The 19,778-nt window shown below is 35.3% G+C and overlaps 1 protein-coding gene across 2 annotated transcripts; it reads left to right on the top strand.

Annotated features, from left to right (window-relative positions):
* The first annotated feature begins 208 nt into the window (after positions 1-208).
* LOC580804 (heterogeneous nuclear ribonucleoprotein L) lies at positions 209-19,297 on the top strand. Of its 2 annotated transcripts, none has more exons than XM_030999837.1 (17): positions 209-376; positions 3,517-3,635; positions 4,078-4,162; positions 5,526-5,608; positions 6,165-6,234; positions 6,707-6,792; positions 7,387-7,483; positions 7,891-7,960; positions 12,313-12,423; positions 13,211-13,497; positions 14,037-14,158; positions 14,579-14,709; positions 15,124-15,197; positions 15,635-15,692; positions 16,110-16,133; positions 17,005-17,100; positions 17,483-19,297. In XM_030999837.1, the coding sequence occupies exons 1-17, from the start codon at positions 224-226 to the stop codon at positions 17,539-17,541; spliced, it is 1,725 nt and encodes a 574-aa protein (XP_030855697.1). In that variant the 5' UTR covers positions 209-223; the 3' UTR covers positions 17,542-19,297. The 2 variants fall into 2 exon arrangements, with proteins under 2 accessions (XP_030855697.1, XP_785931.3); XM_780838.5 differs by having other exon boundaries at positions 13,223-13,497.
* Positions 19,298-19,778: the final 481 nt, after the last annotated feature.

The following is a 19,778-nucleotide window of genomic DNA, read 5'->3' on the forward strand; positions in this document are numbered from 1 at the left end:
CACATGATTATTATGTGTACACGACCGTTATTATACGACCAGATGATTTTTGTTGATTATCTTTAATAAATTCATTGTTATTAATATTATATAACCTGATTGTTTGATAGTGTAGTTTATTCCTCGTGAGATCGTGAAGTTAAAAAGTACGACTCCCGTCAGGGGAGTTCTACAACTACAAGAGCGTTACAATTTTGACATGGGATCTCTCCGCAATTTTACTATGGCGCCCTCTACGGGAAAAGCTTATAAGGTCAAGCGCATGCGCTTATCTTTTTCATCAAGCAACATGGAGGCCTATCAGAATTACGAAGGACATGCTACAAAGCGTCAAAGAACAGATACAGGAGGAAGGGGAATACAATCTGGAGCAAGGGTATAACTTTAATTTGCAATCAAGTGCTTATATGATCAATAATATAACTTGTCTGTGATGAAATGATTGGTTGCAATGACATTTTTAGTTGTGACCTGACAGCTAGCAGCTCAAGCTCAAGCCAAACGCCGACAGGCTTGTGCAGCAGTGTTGCCGCTTGCATGCTCAGCTCAGCTCACCTCGATCTTCAGCTTGTGTTGTGGCCTGCGGCCTTGGCTTGGCTTGGATGGATGTACGCGTGTGGAATGTCGTGCGAATGTTATTCAGCTTTTAAATGTTTTGAAAGGCTGTACTCTCCTCGTGCCTGTGATACTTCTCATGTGTAAATGCTAAGCAAATTCATATTAAAAAATATATTCACAAAATTGACTTTAAAAAAAAATCAGACGATTGATTAGTCTGAACCACACCAGCAGGAAATTGTATAGGTGCTGTAGGCCTAGCCTGTACCGGCTGTAGAACTAAATAAATGAGTGAAAAACTGACCAGATATTTGGACATGAAAAATGTGGGCCTACATGTACTGTACAGTAGAGTAAAGGAGCCCGTTTTCGGCCACTTAAGACAAAATCCTATTTTTAGGACTCTTTACTTCCTATTTATTATCATTTCTTGTTCAAATCATGAAGCAAATATTATTATTATTTAAACAAAAAAAGAATCCCAGAAAAAAATCACGAATTGCCATGACAATATTCATTTCAATTTTCACTGTTTTGGAGCCAGTTATCGGCCGAGCGTTTCAGTTTACGGCCGCATGTACAAAGTCAATTGGAAGCGCTCGCGCGCGCCGTGCGTTTCCGTGCTGATGTACAGCACAAGCGGGCGGAGCAGGTATCCCACGCCGGAGCTCCCTGGTGCTCGCCTGGCCGAAGACAGGCACAGCGGTGATCGGAAGTTGGAATCTGAATTAGACAGACATATCGTGTGTGCGTGGCAGGGTCTGGCTGCATTGATTTAATACATGCGATGAGATACTTTTGAGCTTGCGACTAACACAAAATCGGGCTCTTAATCTGAAAAATACTTGAAATAAAGCTGATTTTATGGTACCCATATTTCTTACATACATGTACACGCGTAAGAAACTCGATTTTTCAGATTTGGGTAGCGGGACCGGCGATTACGTCGCTAAAATGTGATATTTTAGGATATATTTTCCATTGCAAATATGGTTCTTCAGTGACACTGGCATGGTATGGTATGTGTGGGATATGTGTTATGCTATTATGCGATGTATTTTAGAGTGATTTTACCTTGCATCCAACCAATCGGCCGAAAACGGGAGCTGGCCGATTACCGGCTCCTTTACTCTATGTCAAATCGTCCTTACTCTCAATTTTCTTTCGACAGTGGATAGATGACGTGCATGGGTCAGAATGTGGGTGATTTTGAACCAGTGAAGTAAATTTGCACTGAGAAAATAACACACCAATTTTCAGAAAATCATATTTTTATTTTGGGCAGTAGACTCTCGGGTCAAGTGGCCATTTTTTACACTCCAGAATCATGGTAGACATTTCTCAATTTTTTTCTTCGGTTTGGTACTTTGGGGGCCGTTTCTCGGAACCGTCATAACTACAAGATCAACGACATCTCGCCACTGTCGCGCAACTTGTCAGCTAAGTGTTTCACGAAGCCGTCTTTGCCAAGATGAGCGACAACTTCCGCGACAAGCGAGTTGTCACTGCTCCGAACCTGTCATATCTTTTTAATCGCTGTAAAGCGCCATCACAAGTCAATTTGTTGCCATTCCATGGGCCGCGAAATGGACGATTAGTTTCACTATCACTTTGAGAAAAATATAGACGAGTTCGGTACGTAATTCTCTGGGATGCGAAATACAAATATACAAAAGTGAGAATACAAATTATACAGAAACTTTAAAAAGCTGAATATAAACATTAAATCACAAATCATTAAACTATAACATATAAATAAGAGAGGTTAGAATGTTACACACCGTTTTCCATAGTCGATACATAGTCTTTTCTTAGGATACCGTCATACATGTACCTTTGGGGCCTATGTGCATTATTATTCCCTCTCTAATTACTTCTTCCAAATTATATTTTCAATATCAAATCAATTATATAACGAGTATTTATGAGACTCTGGAATAAAAACTGGCTGAGAAAAGACATTTTGCCTAAAATTTCTCGTCACAATAAACAAAAAAGTACGTATTGATAAACTATCACATTACGGTATCCTTCAACTAACTTTTGATTCGACTGTTGAAAAAAAACACTCATCGGTTTTTCTTCAATTTAAGAATCTTTACAGAAATATGCAAATCATTTGATGATGTAAATATGATAATGACACTATTTATTATTTATTTTAGGAGAATTTATATGTATATATTTCTTTTTGAACAATTTTAGCCCCAAAACTTGTTTTGGGTTATTTTTCATAAATCAAATGGATCGTGACAAAGACTATGTTCTTGAGCTGCTAGTATCGCGATATATCGATATCATGTCTGTCATGGCTTTGTGAAACGGTTTATCCGCTTCATGACATCTCCGTAGGTCGGCGACAAAGATATGACTGTCATGGAGTTGGTTTCGAGAAACGGCCCCCAGGTGGTCATTTCTAGGCTAATATTTATCGGCAATGGGCTCTATTTTTCTCTTCTTACACTTGTATGTTATTTTTTACTTACATTAAACATGAAAAGACCGAAAACATTATAATAAAAAAGATATATTCTTCCAGCCTGCCATATCCAAACTGTTGGCTGATTAGTGCCAACTCACTGCAAGAAGCTAAGTTTCAGATTTCTGTACGTGTGAAGCGCATCTAGTCTACATGTAGTGCTGCAACTTATGCATTTCCAAACCATCATTTGTGTGCCTAGCTTTCTGCAGGTTCTGATGATGCGTGCACAGAAAAACAAGATGGGGAAAAAAGAAGAGTTCATGTATGTACACTGAAGAGTGAGGAGGAAGTTTGTGATTCATGACATTTTTATTTTGTGATCTTTGCTCCTTATAAGGTATAGAATTTATCCCTTCTGTAACATTAAAAAAAAAATGTACTTATTTATTTATGTTGAGATGATGTATCATTGCTCTACTGTTCCTAAGGTGGTGCTACAGTAACAATGTGCACTTCTATAATGCATTTATTGACAGGATTTATTTGACGATCAGCACAAGCCTCTGCCATCATGCGTTGTCCATGTAAGCAATCTCTCTGAGAATGTTAGCGATGCTGATCTGGTTGAAGCCCTGCAGCCCTTTGGACCAATTAGGTATGATTCTGGGCCTCCAATTTGATGCCTTTTTTTAATTGTTACATTTTTGTTAGAAAAAAATTGTGTGTGTTTTTATTGAATTGAAAAAAAGAAGAAGAAAGATAATTTTGATTGTTGCTTGCATTACTGTTGAGCCCTTTGTTTACTTACAGTGTCCACATTTGTTCTCTTTCAGAGGATTTTTATTTTTTTTCTTTTTTAGCTTGCAAAAACGTTTACATTTTTTTCTGCCGAACATCCGAACCAAGCCTTTGCGTTTGGTTGGGTTGGGTTGGGTTGGGTTCGGAAGTGCCATGTTCGGCGAACTTCCGTTCGGTTCGGTGGTTCGACTACAGCACTATCTTTAAGTCATTTTGTATTCCAAGGCAGCACTGTTATGAACAAGGACTTGTGAGCAATAAGTGACTGATGGTGCAATGCTTTGATGTTTGTTTCACAGCTTTGTCCATCGTATTCAGAAGGGTCAAGCACTAGTGGAGTTTGAAGAAATGAAGAGCTCCAAAAGTTGTGTTGAATTCACACAGGTGAGTCATAAATTTTGTCTTCATCTTCATGATTTCGCTTTTTCCTCTTCAGGAAGTTCAATGTTAGATTTGGATGATTAAAAAGAAGTAATGATTGCTTTAAGCTATTGTGTTTGTTGGTTTAAAGTGATAGGTAACAATAATTGAATTTTATAGAAAGAAGATACCTGTACTGTATACGTTAAAAAGAATTACAAAAATGGATGCCAAGACTACATAATATCACTGTATTTTCTCCTTCCAAGTTTAGCATAATGGTTATACAGCATTCCTCTGTATGATGATTTTTGTCTCGCCTGCGTAGCAAAAAGCGAGACATAGGCGCCGCTGTTCCGGTGACGGCGACGGCGGCGTCAATTGATATAATTTTTAAAGTATAAGTTCTTAGTCAATGAAACTTTGACTATAGGGTAATCAAGTATCCCCAATCATGTGAGTAGAATTTCAGATCACAAAGTCAAGGTCAAAGGTCATTTCAGGTCGACAGACTTGGACTATATTGTAGTATCATCATCGAAAACTTAACGTAAGGTTAAGTTATTGAATTTTTGATATAATTTTGAAAGTATAGGTTCTTAGTCAATGAAACTTGGACTATAGGATTATCAAGTCTCCCCAATCATGTGAGTAGAATTTTAGGTCACTAAGTTAAGGTCAAAGGTCATTTAAGATGTACAAACTTAGACTTTGTTGTGGCATCAACATCAAGATTTTCTTTATTCGTTATTTTTCAACCGATTTTGATTCTGATTGTTTCATATGATAGGGCTAGGAGGGGGATTTAAAATATCTACACAGAATCGTGAAATTCATTGTCTATGCTAATTTATGTAAATTTATTCGAAATCACAAAAAAAAACTTTTTCTCCTTCATTTCTTGACCGATTTTGATTTGGTTTGCTTTATATCGTAGAGCTAACTTTGGTACACTAAACTTCTACACAGAATTTGGAAATTGTTCTCCATTAATTAATTATGGTAATTTATGCAAATTTATTCCAAAAATAACAAAAATTGCTTCTTTTCCCTCATTTCTTGACTGATTTGGTTTGCCTTATCTGGTAGAGCTAAATTTGGAACACTAAACTTCTACACAGAATTGTGAGATTTTGCTCCATTGATTATTTATGGTACTTTATGCAAATGAAATGAAATTGTGTCCCTTCCAGGGCCTCAAATTTTTATTTTTTGACCAGTTCAAAAGTGTACCACAAAAAATTTACGATATTTGTTGTTGCGAGATGCAGATGAGCGCTACGTCATAGACGTTCTGGTTTATCATATTGAATTGCGTTATTCAGGCGAGACCGCCGAGAGCGTTTCCCTTCTTATCATTAAAGTATTCTATGTAATTTTGATGTAGGCTCATCCAGATAACATCATCAATGTTGGAGGAAAGCCAGCTTTCTTTGACTACTCCAACAGTGCCAGGATCATCCGACCTGGGTGAGAACTTTTTTTGTTTTTACAGTATACTCATCATCCGTATTTGCATTACTGATTTTAATGGAGTGTGAGAAATGACAAAAATTATATTCATATGGTGTTGTTTTTATGCGTACTTCAGATATATGCGATATGTGGGATGTCCTTGATATGCTTCTACATGTAGGTCTGCAATGTGAACATATTGTGTAATTTCTAAACAGGCTTACACTAAACACTCATGTAATTTGCGGTCATACAAAATGACATGTTGTTGAAAATTATGTTAGCAAATTATAAATGTTATATTTGTGTAATAATTAATTGTCAAACTACAGGTGTGTATTTAGTGAATTTCTAGTGAAAACACTCTTTTGAGGTCTATTTCTTTGTGTTCCACTTTCTCTTTTATCATCTTCTGTTTGTATGTCAAGTAGCAGAATCAAATAGTTTGTACAGGGAACCTCCTAACAAAATCTTGGTACACTCATATTTCAATTATCTGTTTAGAAATATGGATGAATGGGATCTGCAATATGAAACAAATAATTCATTGATATTTTTACCTCTAATACAGAGAAAATGACAGCGAAGCAAACAATGTACTTCTCATGACAGTGGTTAGGCCAAAGTATAGAATCACCACGGTAAGTTTGAATTATAAACCCTTCGTGGGTGAATGTAATGCAAATTTTAATCTAAAATTAAAAGAAGCGAAGCATACATGTTTAGGTTTAAGTTTACTTCAAGATATGTAACACTGGATGGGAGAATCAAGTAAACCTCTTTTGTTGAAACTTGATTGTAATTATTTCTTATATGTTATGGCAGTCACATATGCCAGGTAAGGATAAAGTGTACTTAATCTCTTTGACAATGATATTTTTTCTCTATGTCCATCTGCTCTTGTGGAAAGTGTATTAGGTTCATTTCGTGCATTCAGTATTGTTATTCTACTCATAGGACATTTGCATCCCTTTTGAAGGACCAAGCACTTCCAATGTTTCACAGTACATGTATGTGTCTGGAATGGGTAAATTAAGATACTTGTCATGTGCCTTTCTGTTTCACGAACAGTTTTTATAATTTCTGTTTTACCACTTGTGTCTTCTTCTTCAGGATGTCATTCATACCATCTGCAAAGGATTTGGAAATGTCCTCCGCATTGTCATCTTCAAGAAGAATGGAGTCCAAGCCATGGTGGAATATCCTTTTTACTAAATTCTGCTACCTTTCTTATATTTCTCGATTTCCCCCTCTCCTCCCATCCCCAAATAGCACAGGAAAAAAAAAGAAAAGTCAGAAGTAATTTTTATACATGCCTGTGCAAGCATGAATGAACAATCTTAACATTAAATTGTGTGTGATCAGTTAGCCTAGACTTTGCAAGTTTGGTTTATAGCACCTTTATCGGTTTTCATTCCTGTACATGTCCTGTCAAATAAACAGGTCAGGTATAGCAGCTTAGGGAAAGGTATAATTAATCGCCCGGTGTACATGTACCTAATTATAACCTTTCTTGTCAGCACATACATACTATTGTACATGTAGTTGGCAAACTGTCAATTTTAATTTGGTTCAGACCATGTTGTAGTACTTGACTTTTTTTTTTTCCATTGTTTTGATTGATTATTTTTTTCTTCAAATGACTCCAAATTAGCAGATTGTCTCGGGATTCCTCTGCCTTTTATTCAGTTAGTAATTTTGTATCAACTCTCATTTTTTCTTCTGATCCTCAGTATGTATTTGATAACTAATAGTGCTGGTGAAGCAATAACTTTCCTTAATTCCTTGAGCACGTTTGACACCGTCCAGAGTGCCACTCATGCCAAGCAGAACCTGCATAACTGTGACATCTACTCTGGTTGCTGCACTCTCAAGATCGACTTTGCAAGGGTATGTATGTGATTCTGCCATTCTGTACTCTACCCACCAAGTTTGTTCTCTCCTTAGTCTTGTGATAAATAGATTAACTGCAACTCTCCGATAAACCTATCCAGCTCCAGCTACTTTCAGCTATTTTCTAAAGGTTGGGTAAAGTAAATGGAATATTCACAAGGTTGAAAGTATGAAATCTAACCATTTGATAATACAGATTTTAAAAAGCTGTTTCATTGAAATCTACTCAAAGAACTTATGGAATGAAAGAGGTATTCTTTTTTTTGTTTCAATTACATGTAGATCCCCAAATGTTTCCTATTATATTGAACATATGCAGTGAAAATGGTCATGCTCTTTCTGTCAAAGACTGCAATTTGGTAAGAAATGTTGATATGACGTACTCCTATTTTTTTGTAATGCAGCCTAAAACCCTGACTGTCTACAAGAATGATGGAGAGACATATGACTACACCAACCCAGGCTTGAATGCAGGTAAGGTTTCCCTACATGCAACATACTCATTGATATTAAACACAGCTTCTTCATTTACCATTAAATAAAGAAGGCAAAAAGGTTTGGAAGCAACTTTTCCAATTTGTTTACTCGGTGCTTTTTCGCATGTCAGGTGATTGAAGTGATTGAAAGAAAACAGAATTTATCTTTACAAATTTTTGAAAGTATCTTAGTGATATGAAGGGAACAAAATTCATCCCCATTTACATGTACTTGTGATATGTCTTTTGCTTTTAATATGATGGTTCCAGTTATCTGTATCTGTTAATAAATTTGTTTTAAACTTACAGTTATATATGAAGATTTGAAATTTCTTATTATGTACAGTTTTTGTTACTGAATGTGTTGATACATGTATGTACCTTTCTCATTGACATTTGACACACCTACACCGATTATAAGTTTGCACATAAAAATGCACTGGGGTTTATATATGCAGTCTTTTCATTTTTATTATGAGGCCCTGTCATGTAAAGAGTTCTGATTGATCCAAATCAATTGCCATTCCTCAAGTTGAGTTGTGATTGATCTGAATCATTCACAACTGTTCAGAAGACAGGGCCCAGATATACAAATAAATATGAACAAATACTATCAAATTATACAGCTTGCTAACCATAATCCCAAAGAAAGAACAAGGGGAAAGAAATATAGAGTGGAAATACACAGTATGTCAGTATATATATATATTGTGATTAATTTTTTTTTTAACTTCAATTTCTGGCCGTTAATTTAAGAGTAATGAAAACATTACATGTAGAAAAAAATATGAAATGTTGCCAAGCTACCGATATATGCTTGTGCATGTATGTATTTTCCAAAGGAATGGTATACTTTTCACTGTATGATCATTGATCAACACTTCAAAATGGAACAAATACAAATTGTTTCTTGGTATAATTTTTTGTTCAATGTGTATATCATTAGAATTTTTATATGCTTTCAAACATTTACAAAATGAATACATACAATATTGATGTGATAATACTGTGAAGGGAAAGCTAATTTAAACACCTGACCAGAAAAAAAAAACATATTCTTAACTCAGGGCGCATTTATTGGGGCATGCCACTAGATATGTACATATCGTACCCCACTATCGAACCCCACTATACGAAAGTGATTTGCGGGATGTCGCGTTTATCGTCTCTTCACGATTCAAAATAAAGGCCTTGTGTCTGCGCAGCTGTTTTGACCCGGGAAGCAGACAGTTTCTCGGAGGTCAACTACACACACATGCTTGTACACAACACATGGCGCGCGCTAGCCTCTGAACCCTTAACCTGGGTGGTCCGATTTGTATGTGGGGTTCAAAACTGTTTGTCACATTCAAAACACACCTTTTTGCGTCTTTAGATATGCCCATATCTAAAGACCTTTAAAAAAGGCTTTGCGTTTATCACCTTCTAAATTTGCCTGAAAGGCGTTTGAGAAACCTGATTCTAGCCAAAAATTTGGTCAATAAACGCAACCATAGTCAATCTTGCATACAAAGTAAATGTTGATTAAACAAAATGATGCTCCATAAAATTCAGATTTATCCCTTTGCTATTTCTTCACAATATTTTTGCACAAACCAAATTTGAGAGAAAATAACTATTTGCAGTGCACAAGTACACGTACAGAATGTTACCAAAGTACATGTACATAATAATACACTTTGTCTTTTCAATTATACATTTTGACTCGTACATATATTTACAATGCCAACAATCTTACATTTTTGTTTCTAGACATACAGGTTGTATCTGTGCCAGATTAAGAAAGCAATGTTATTGTCTTTTGTAAATTTGTTCTTCATTAAGCAAATGTACATTTGCAAACAAATGAACATTATATCTAGTTAGCCACAGTATGTCTACATGGTTTATTTTTAATCGCGATGTACATGTAAATAAAGACTTCATGTTAGTAAGTAGTACACATTTTGTCTGTATTGTGAAAAAGAAGAAAAAAAGGAGAAAAACAAAATCATTATTTTACAGAAAGTTATCTTTTGTCAGATATACATATCATCTCTTAATATGTCTTTGTTAACAGGACATTTACATTTTCTGCTCTCCATAATCGATATACATGTAACATACTGATATTCTCTGTGTGATATATGTCCATGCATTGTCTGTACACTGCATGTAAGTCTTATGTTGTCAGTACACAGCTTTTACTTTTACAGAACAGAGTCTGTAGCTTCACAATTACATTGCAGTATGTACAAATGTATGTAAGTTTTATTTTGAAACATTTCAAATTGTACATGTAAGTATACTTCATTTCTCTCTCTGTATTTTGAGAAAAATGAAACAGCCATTTCAATCTTTACTAGATCATTGGTGTGAAAGGAAGAAAAAGAAGAAAATTACAACATAGACCTATGCACATTTTCTGATTTAAAGAGAAAGAAAAGCAAGAAAATAAAATTTCCATGAACTGACACTGTTTAGCAAGGACTTTTACAAACAAATCTATTTTACCTAACAAGTGCATAAGAATACCACTCTTCCATAGCAATAAGACAACTAAGACCAAAAAAAAAAATAATTCACAAGGCAATCAGGTATTCTCAAAGTTTTACACACACCATACTATTGCAAAGGTTTTAATTTTACTGTGCTGGAATATTGCCATATTTCAATCTTTGCAATGGCTGTTTTCCAGTGTTCATGTAAAATTTATGACATTTAGAAAGAAAGAAAGATCAAATATTGTAATAGATGTTTTATTTGACATATTATTCTCATTGTACAAAGTTGTGTATATAATTTAAAAAGGGAAACGGGTAACATGCAATGTACATTGTATATCAGAACTCTGTCGAGAACAGATAGAGTTGTATAGTGATCTTGACACTCTGAAACAGTACATATTGTCAACTTTGTTCTATGGAGTCTTACTATGAACAGGTCATATTGATTATAAATGTGATATCAATTCAATGTCAAATATGCACCATAATCTACAAAATTGTATATACATGTACAAGAAGTAAGTACTATTTGCTTCAGAGAGACTGTTAAAAGAAATATTGAACATGACACACATTGGACAGTATGGGTTATAAAATATGCATGGAAGAACACTTCAGTCATTGACCCTGAGTACATATACCTAGTCAGAGAAGAATATGAACATTGCACATAAACTGCAGAGACACTACTACGAGACACCTCAAACTCAAATGACGCCTTCAAGATCCATCACCACTGCCCCTCTCAAAACAAAGATAACAGAAAGCACTCATGATGTACGGTACCTCGTGTTCAACAGGCTGGACGGCACTTCCTCCAGCTTTTCCACCAGCCCTGCATTCACCTGGGGGTAACCTTGGCAAAGGGAAAGCAACGCTGATTTCGACATCGCTGTAAAGCACCCAAGGAGGCGCCTTTCAGCCAGGATACATCTTTCTGTGGGGCATAGATGAAGTCAAACATCATTCAAGGGCTATATCACTGGAATCTTAAATTCTTTTGTACAATTGAAGGTAATATTGTATTCAAGAGAGCAAGAGTAAGTGGTACATATGTCAGCCTACAAGAAAGACAAGGATTGACTTGGCTTGCCCATGATGTCTGCAGGAATATATCTTTTTGCTTCAAGAGCTTGAAAATACATGTATGTGTGATTTAGTTAGTATTTTTCTCTAGTAAGCAGTTCTGAATAAATTGTTAGATATTACAAGTTGTAGGTGTCTTGGTAATTCTTATTTAAATAGTGCGAAGGAAGTATTGAGGGGTATATTTATTGATGTAGTTAAGGTAGTTCATTGTCTAAATGATTTTGGTTTACCAAAATGAAACAACGATAATTGAGGAAATTTATTTGTACCTCAAATTCCTTGGGCATTGCTTCATGAGATTCTTGTATATCTGCTACTTTTTCATTTTAGAGTGGCTTCATGTGGTCTGTGTGTGATTATTGGAAATGAGAAAATCAAAAGCCATAGCTTTTTATTAATCTCCAATAAATTATTTCTGAAATGATTGCCTTTTTGTAGGTGTCTTTCTAAAATTTCCAGTTTCTGCTCTGATTCTCTGTTCAGTAATGCTAAATAACAATCCTGGTCTAAATGAGTGTACTTTGATTTATTTAAAAAAAAAAAAATGGTGGTCACTTGTACCTTTTTATAACGTAGATGGTAATTGGTACACATTTTAACAACAGGGTCTCAAGTTGGTTTTACCCTGGCAAAGGAATAAGAACAATGTGTTGCCCTTCTGTATTAAAAGGTAACCTCTGCTTTTGGATATGATATGGCAAAGATTATATTGGGTCAGTACAGTATCCCAATCTAGATAAGTGTATACTAATTTGATTGTGTGTTTGGTTTCCAGCTGCACAAGGGCGTGCCCTTCTTGATGACCCCCCTGAACCAGCTTACAATGGACCCACCACCATGAGGAGGGAGGGTCCAGGAGGTGGACCTCCTCAGTATGGAGAATATGGTATGTATCTTATATGTGTGTATGGAGATAATACTTAAAAGATCGTCTGTACTAGTTTGGCTAGGAAGGATTAGACAGCCCAGGGTGGTCACTGACTGGTGGCTATCTCATTAACTCAGCTCTCAATTAACATAAGAAAAAGAGGATCATGGGGGACCAATGGTCACCGATTAGGCATTGTTTTCTATGTAGAGGGAGCAAGTAGCTACAAGTAGTACGGTGGGGCTTTAATATAGGAATCCAACTTCATAACCTGATCAATATATTTTGTAGGCTGTGAAGTTTGATTCTTTTATTGAACAGAAGAAATTAAACGCAAATTTGAAAGAAAGGTCATAAATGAACAGCTACATGTGATAGAGAAGAGAATTCAAAATTTAGAATAAAGTTTGAAAATGATCTAAGAAATGTTGATATTGTGCAATAGTATATAAACTTAACTAAATTTACCTTAACTTGCTTTTTTTCTTTATTTTATTGTATTGTAGTGTTCATATTTGCTGTTGATGTATGTTTTGATTATCTTTTTTGTATAGCTATTTTGTTATTATATTTATTCTTGGAATTACCTTGATAGACCTGTCTCTCTTTTGAAACTTTATCTTATATATATATATAAACACATGTTGATTATGTTTCTTTGTTTTTAACCAAATGTGGAAATAAACTTGAATTGAATTGAATAAATTGAGAATTAGATTCATTGCCTTTACACATATTTTTGTTATAATGAGTTTACATTGAACTTCTTTGTGAATTAATTTTTTTTTTCCACTTCTAATTATTGATCACTCCGCAGGAATGCAGGGTCCAGGACCCCAGGGTGGGCGACGCGGTGGACCTCCAGGTTTCCATGATCAGGGCTTTGGACCAGGAGGCCCCCGTGGCTACCCGGCTGACAGGGGGGACTTTGGTGGGTACGGAGGTGGACACCAAATGATGGGCATGCAGGACCCTCAGATGCACCAGCTAGGCAATGGTAATCCAGTGGTGATGGTCTACAACATGAACCCCGGTCAGATGAACTGTGACAAACTCTTCAACCTTTTGTGTCTCTATGGCAATGTGATCAAGGTGAGGCGATGTTCCTGTAAAAAAGCATACTGCTCCCCATTTTGGCCATACTGAACTATCCACGTTGTACAAACTTGCAAGTCATTAATGCTATTTAACACTAACTTCTTAATAGGGAAGAAACCTGCTTGCGTGCTTACTTGGCATGAAATAAAATTTGTATTCATGAGTGAAATCATGAAGTATATTCAGTGACATTGTTGGACTTGAATATCTCTACAAGTAACCATTGGAGACAACAAGCAAGCTGATCTTCATCCTTCATTTTTAAACCTATGGTTTTAGTTTTTAGTTTCATTATTTTATGTATACCAAATACTGCAATGTAGGTTCTCATTTTTGCTCTTAGTATCATTATTTTATGTATACAAAATACTGCAATGTAGGTTCTTATCTTCGCAATTATGCATTTGTGACATTTATTTCAAGATACAAAACTCATAATCTTCTACAATCAATTGGTAAAAGTAAAAAGTAACAAACTCAACTGACATGTCTGTTGCAATGAAACTCTTGTATTTTTTTGTTTTCTTGCCCAGGTCAAGTTCATGAAGAGTAAGCCTGGCTGTGCCATGGCAGAGATGTCAGATGCCCTGTCTGTGGAGAGAGCTATCACTAACCTCAGCAACATTGAGTTCTTTGGCTCTGCTGTCCAGCTCTCGTAAGTTCCCTGTTTGTCGGCATTAGACTTACTGACTGAAATATTTGAGAAAATTCAGGATACAGTTCATCATTTCCATTTCTATAGTTACAAACACAAACTTAACTTGATCTTCAGTATTATGATGTGAAAATAGACAAAGAAAAGAGCTTCACTGTATTGAGTGAAATATTGTAAGCAAATGAGAATTGAAAAAATTATTAACCCCCCCCCCCCCCCCCAATATATTCATCTACAACAAACTTATATTCTATCTCAAGTGTCATAAATTGAATGAATGAAGAACGAAATGCCAAGGAGAATTTTTTATCAATCATGCGCTTTTATGTTACACATTACTGCAAATAGTTGTCATTGCTAGGAGTCTACAGGAGCTCTATAGTCATAGCAAATTCTTTTTTTTGTGTGTGTTTTGCGCAGCTTCTCCAAGCAGAACTGCGTTGCCTTGTCTCAGGTGCCAGGTGAGCTTCATGATGGGTCACCTTCCTGCATGGACTACACCAAGAGCCGCAACAATCGCTTCAGGAACAAGGAGGCAGCAAGCAAGAACCATATCCTTTCTATAGCTTGTTGATCTTTGGATGGATGGATAGAGAGAATTAGATTGTAATCATAAGTCATTTGAGGATTTTTTTTTGGTTTAATTCATAAAAGAGCTAGGTAGATGAAATGTTATAACATATAAATACACATTGATGTATTGAGGGTTAGAGATATAAAAGCAGTTGATTAATAAATTTTACTTTGTATTTTGATAGATTCTATAATATTTCTTTGGCTGCGGCATAGATCATTTTGATACTGGTTATTGTACTTCTTCACATTGTAAAGAAAAGAACATGTTTTGTCCATGATATTTTATATCAGGCTAAGATTGTATCCTCATGTGTTTTGTAGTAAACTTTGTGAAAATTACAATAACAAAAGTTTGATGCTGCGTTGCTCTCCTTGACTCATTTCATTACGTATTCAGCAGCCATCCAAAGTTCTGCATTTCTTCAATGCCCACCCAGAAAGTACTCCACAGACCATCAAGCAGGTATGTCAGTTACATTGATGTGATGAATGCAAACAAGGTTTTGGATTCCCTTTTAACTCCTGAAAAGAGAAAGCGTTATCAATCATTGAAGGGTGTTATTTTCGTTGAAAGGTGTTTCTTGTAGTTGAACTATAAATTATTTATTCAGAAGAAATTTTTTGGGTATAGATTTGGTTGCCATACACAATAACCTACATATGTACTGAGTTTCTGACATTCTGTGATAGAACAGACAGACCAAATTATTTGCATAATTAGGAATATATTACATAAGGGATAATGATGAATGTCTTTTTTATGTGATGTCCCTAGACAAATTTCAATTTCGTGATATATTAAGTTCATGAGAGCCACCCGTGCTATGATTTTCTTCAGTTTTTTTGTGAAAAATGATTCTGTATAGGAGTTCCTCAAATCTTTGTTTTTCCTTTCTCTAGGTCTTTATCAATGCTGGTGCCAAAGAGCCGACCGCTGTGAAGATGTTCGACCAGAAGTGTAAGTAATTGTCTTCTAACATTTGTTATGTAATATGAAGTGTTTGAAGTTAAATAGAATCACTTTACACTTTACTTCTGTAAGTTTGGTTATCCATGAAGTATTTCAAATGCATTACAGATTATTTTTCAAATGTAAGAGGCTGTAAGTAAATGACATATTATTTGTAAGGAAGGGCAGGGATCTGATTTTTTTATTACGTCTTTACAATATGATATAAGGGGAGAATTTCATTCAGGATGTATACCGGTAGACATAATACAAAGATTAGGAAGCAGGTATTTACTGTTATTTTAATTTCAAATAAATATATTGAAATCATAATGAATGTGTTATTTCCTAGCTTATCATATATAAGATGCATAACTTTGTACAATCCTAAAGATATTTCTGTAAATTTATTATCTCCATGTTTAGCTCGGGTGCAAGATTCCTCCAAAGGTAGAGTGCAAATATTTATTCTTCATTCTTTATTCCAATATTAACATCTTCTCTGTTACTTTCGTTTACAAAAACATGTACATTATATAACACACAGACATTAAATGCTAAAATTAGGTACAGTCGACCTTGCGATCGTCTCTGAATCTTAGAAGAGAATGATCGGTTTCACAAACAACATACATGTGCATGTATATACTTATCAACAAAACACATTTTTGATGCTTTTAATATAATTGTGCAACATATTTCAGTCCATACCTCATCCAACAGTGTTGTTTTTACTTCACCAATAAAAATACAGTAATATAGGAATTTGACAGAAATCTGTGTTCAAGCACATGGCAATATGTTGATGTAGTCATTACTCTGTGTATGTCTGTCTGAGTTAAACAGCATTGCAAAGCACCCTACACTTGCCTGCCAAAACAATTAAAAAAACTTTTCACTTGTTTGTCATATGCCAATGTACACATCATCTGTCGGATGTGGTAACAGAACACTTTAATCAGCAGTTTGAAAAGTATGTGGATTTTACCCGTTTGATGGATCTCAACATTCATGTGTCTTTTAAAGCCTATCTGAACTAGCTCGACCAGGAGGGGTTGGACCTCCCTACGTGGTCACTAGCAGATGGTTTTCTCATTCAATCAGCTCTCAATTAACATAAAAAAGGTACCATGGGGGATCAACGGGTACTGCTTAGGCATTGTTGGCTAATAGAGGGCGCAAGTAGTGCAGTCCTGCTTTAAAAAGAAAATTCAGGCCAAATAGTCCAATTTGAATCTTTGTAGAATCTCTCGTAAACCTCTAATTGGTTCTTGAGTAAACTTCCAAGTAATCTTTGTCCTTATTGTTTTCCTGTTTATAGCTGACCGAAGCAGGACTGGATTAGCCGAATGGAATGACCGAGCCTCTGCAGTGGAAGCCCTCTGTGTGGCTAACCACACCAACATGGAGAATCCTGGTAAGTCAATCCTCACTCACTCACTACCTCAGAATTTGCTCCAACATTTATAATGACATGACATGAGGTTCCAGGACATTACAAAATAATAAAACTAATAAATCTGATTGGTAATCACAATTCCCTAAAATGAACTGTACCCTGGTATGGACATATGAGAGTACACTTGTAAATATGTGACTAAATCTCTGGGTGCAAGAAGTGAAGCATAAAAGCATTTCAAGTGTTGCCCTTCTCATTATAGTGTGATATGTTTCCACATCAGAATAAGAAATAAGATATCTATCTATCTACTATTTAGGTACTCTTCCGACAGTCATAGATGGAATGAGATTCATTTGGTGTCTTAATATTTTCCTCTTTTTCCCCCTTTTCAATACAGGTGGCAAATGGCCTTACATTTTCAAGCTCTGTTTCTCCAACAGTCCACATGCCCAGTAAAATGCCATCAATTTGTTTTCCTCATTGCACTTCTTTGATGTCTAGTATCAAAACTTCTACGAGAATGGAAAATGTATCGTAAAATATAATGTGTAGATTCAATACCAGTTGTTCAGTGGTCACTTTAGATTTTCATTTCATGCACTACTAGTATCTTACAGATAAGTCTAGTAAGTGGAGGCAAGATTATTTTGTTATTTACAATTACACTCGAAAGTTTATACAAATAGGGAGGGTTATTGTATTCTATGACCAGAAGGCTGTACTATCATTTAACATTTACATTTTTCAGAGGGCAGTTTTGCTTCGGATCATTCAAGCATTTTATATTGTGTACATTTATGGATGCACACGTTTCCAATACACTTGTTCTTTTATGTAGTATTCAGTTAAAGTTGAATTGTTGTGCGTCATTTTTAGATACATGTATGTGTACAAAAGTGTAGGTTGGAGGCTATGTTTTTTTTCATGGAGGAGTATAATGTAATTTATCCGATTTCTGATGTGGGATATGTACAAAGATTCTTACACCATACATTTAGGTCTGTCATCATTTTATCACAAATTTTGTGAATGCAAGTATCAAATCATTGTTTGTATCATTGCAGAAGTATGTATGTGTTTTGCAGCCCGTTTTGAATTTTTGTAGAAACTATCCTTGTAAAAATGATAAACGTAAATAATCACATGAGCTACCGAACAAAGCCATTTATACCCATGTCATGACAATAAATGTTTATCTTTTTAGTATTGAATGTACACATTACTCATTTATTTGATGTCTTACACATATATCTCCACTTCATGATCAATTTTGTGTACATGTCACATGCCCATTTATATGTACACTTGTATGTGCATTTCTCTGACTCCAATCTTAGACATGTACGTGTATGTGCCTTTAGAAAATGCAAGAGCAAGCAACCTTGGTTGTAACACATACATCTGTTTTAATCATTCAAATTGTTGTAGTTCGTTTCTTGTTTTTGTTTAACCAACCAAACATTGCATACGCATGTGCATTATCATGATCAAATAATGTAGTGATGCCACACATGTGTATCTTTAGAAGAAAGTGGCATTTGTACTTCATATAGCATACATGTTTCAGGCCGACCAAGGGAGACTGGCCCTTGTTTAATAAAGTTTGACCTTTATATTGCTTTTAAGATCTTGCATTTATGCTATATTGCACCTGTCATATCTTGTCCTAGGTGCAGGGCCGCATATTTTCTTGAATGGAGTACTAACTTTATGTTGTAACTGAAATCTTCTGCACAATAAAGTCATCAGAACACCATTCAAGAGGAGAATACAAGAGTTGTATTTTATCAGTTTCTTTTTTTAATGATAATGATGAGATAACTAGATCAGAGTAAGCATGGTGAAATTGAACTCAAAATACTGATGATGTCATACTTTAGACAGTTTAAATGTCATGTATTTGAGAATACATTTACACCATACCTTTATTGAACTGGTACACCATCATTTGCAGGTTGGATTTAACTACTATAGTTATCAAAAACAAGTGAAATTTCATTCTCTGATACATCCCATTTACCAACACTGTTCGTATTGATCTGAAGTTCTAAGTTTGTGTTTCTTTTACCTCCAATCTTTCCTCTCATTCCTCTTTGGAAAAAACCTTTCATGTTTTGTTTTTCTGTCTTGTAAATGTGAAAAACGTGATTTTTAAAATGTACTTTGCCCCTATCATTGCATTTAATAAATTCATCTCTTTACCGATGAAAAATCAAAGATTTTTGTGTATTCTTTTCTATTGTTATACTGTATGCAGTTATTTTTCTTCTGTTTTTCGTTTTTATTGTTATCCCCCCCCCCCTCATTTATTTGAAATACAGTATATGCAGTTTTATACATGTACATGTTCAGTATAAGCCATTTCATGCAGGATGACGGGGACAATCCAGAAGAAATACAGGTAGTTTTAATATCATGAATGTATGTAATGATGGGCTGTGTTCATGCATCTTGATTGTGAAAGAAACATTCCGGATTGATTATGTATAGTGGATAAGAACGTGTATGTTTTCAATTTGGAATCGTTAAAATTAAGTAATTGGTTACATCTTGTTGAACATTTAAGTGTAAAGCGAGTGTGAGACGTGAGCATTGAAGTTGTCACATCTCCAGTCACCTTTGAGTGTGAGAGTAAATCAAGAGCAATCCTTTTCATGAGGCGTGGCTAGTAAGCAAATAATTACCATTGGTGA

Source organism: Strongylocentrotus purpuratus, unplaced genomic scaffold, assembly GCF_000002235.5.
Source record: "Strongylocentrotus purpuratus isolate Spur 01 unplaced genomic scaffold, Spur_5.0 spur5_scaffold_5, whole genome shotgun sequence".
Lineage (NCBI taxonomy): Eukaryota > Metazoa > Echinodermata > Echinoidea > Camarodonta > Strongylocentrotidae > Strongylocentrotus > Strongylocentrotus purpuratus.

Coding starts and splice junctions, on each gene's coding strand:
- LOC580804 (XM_030999837.1), top strand. CDS start 224: ATGGCGCCCTCTACGGGAAAAGCTTATAAGGTCAAGCGCATGCGCTTA. Junction 4,163..5,525: donor GTTGTGTTGAATTCACACAG/GTGAGTCATAAA, acceptor ATTTTGATGTAG/GCTCATCCAGATAACATCAT. Junction 6,793..7,386: donor GGAGTCCAAGCCATGGTGGA/ATATCCTTTTTA, acceptor TTCCTTGAGCAC/GTTTGACACCGTCCAGAGTG.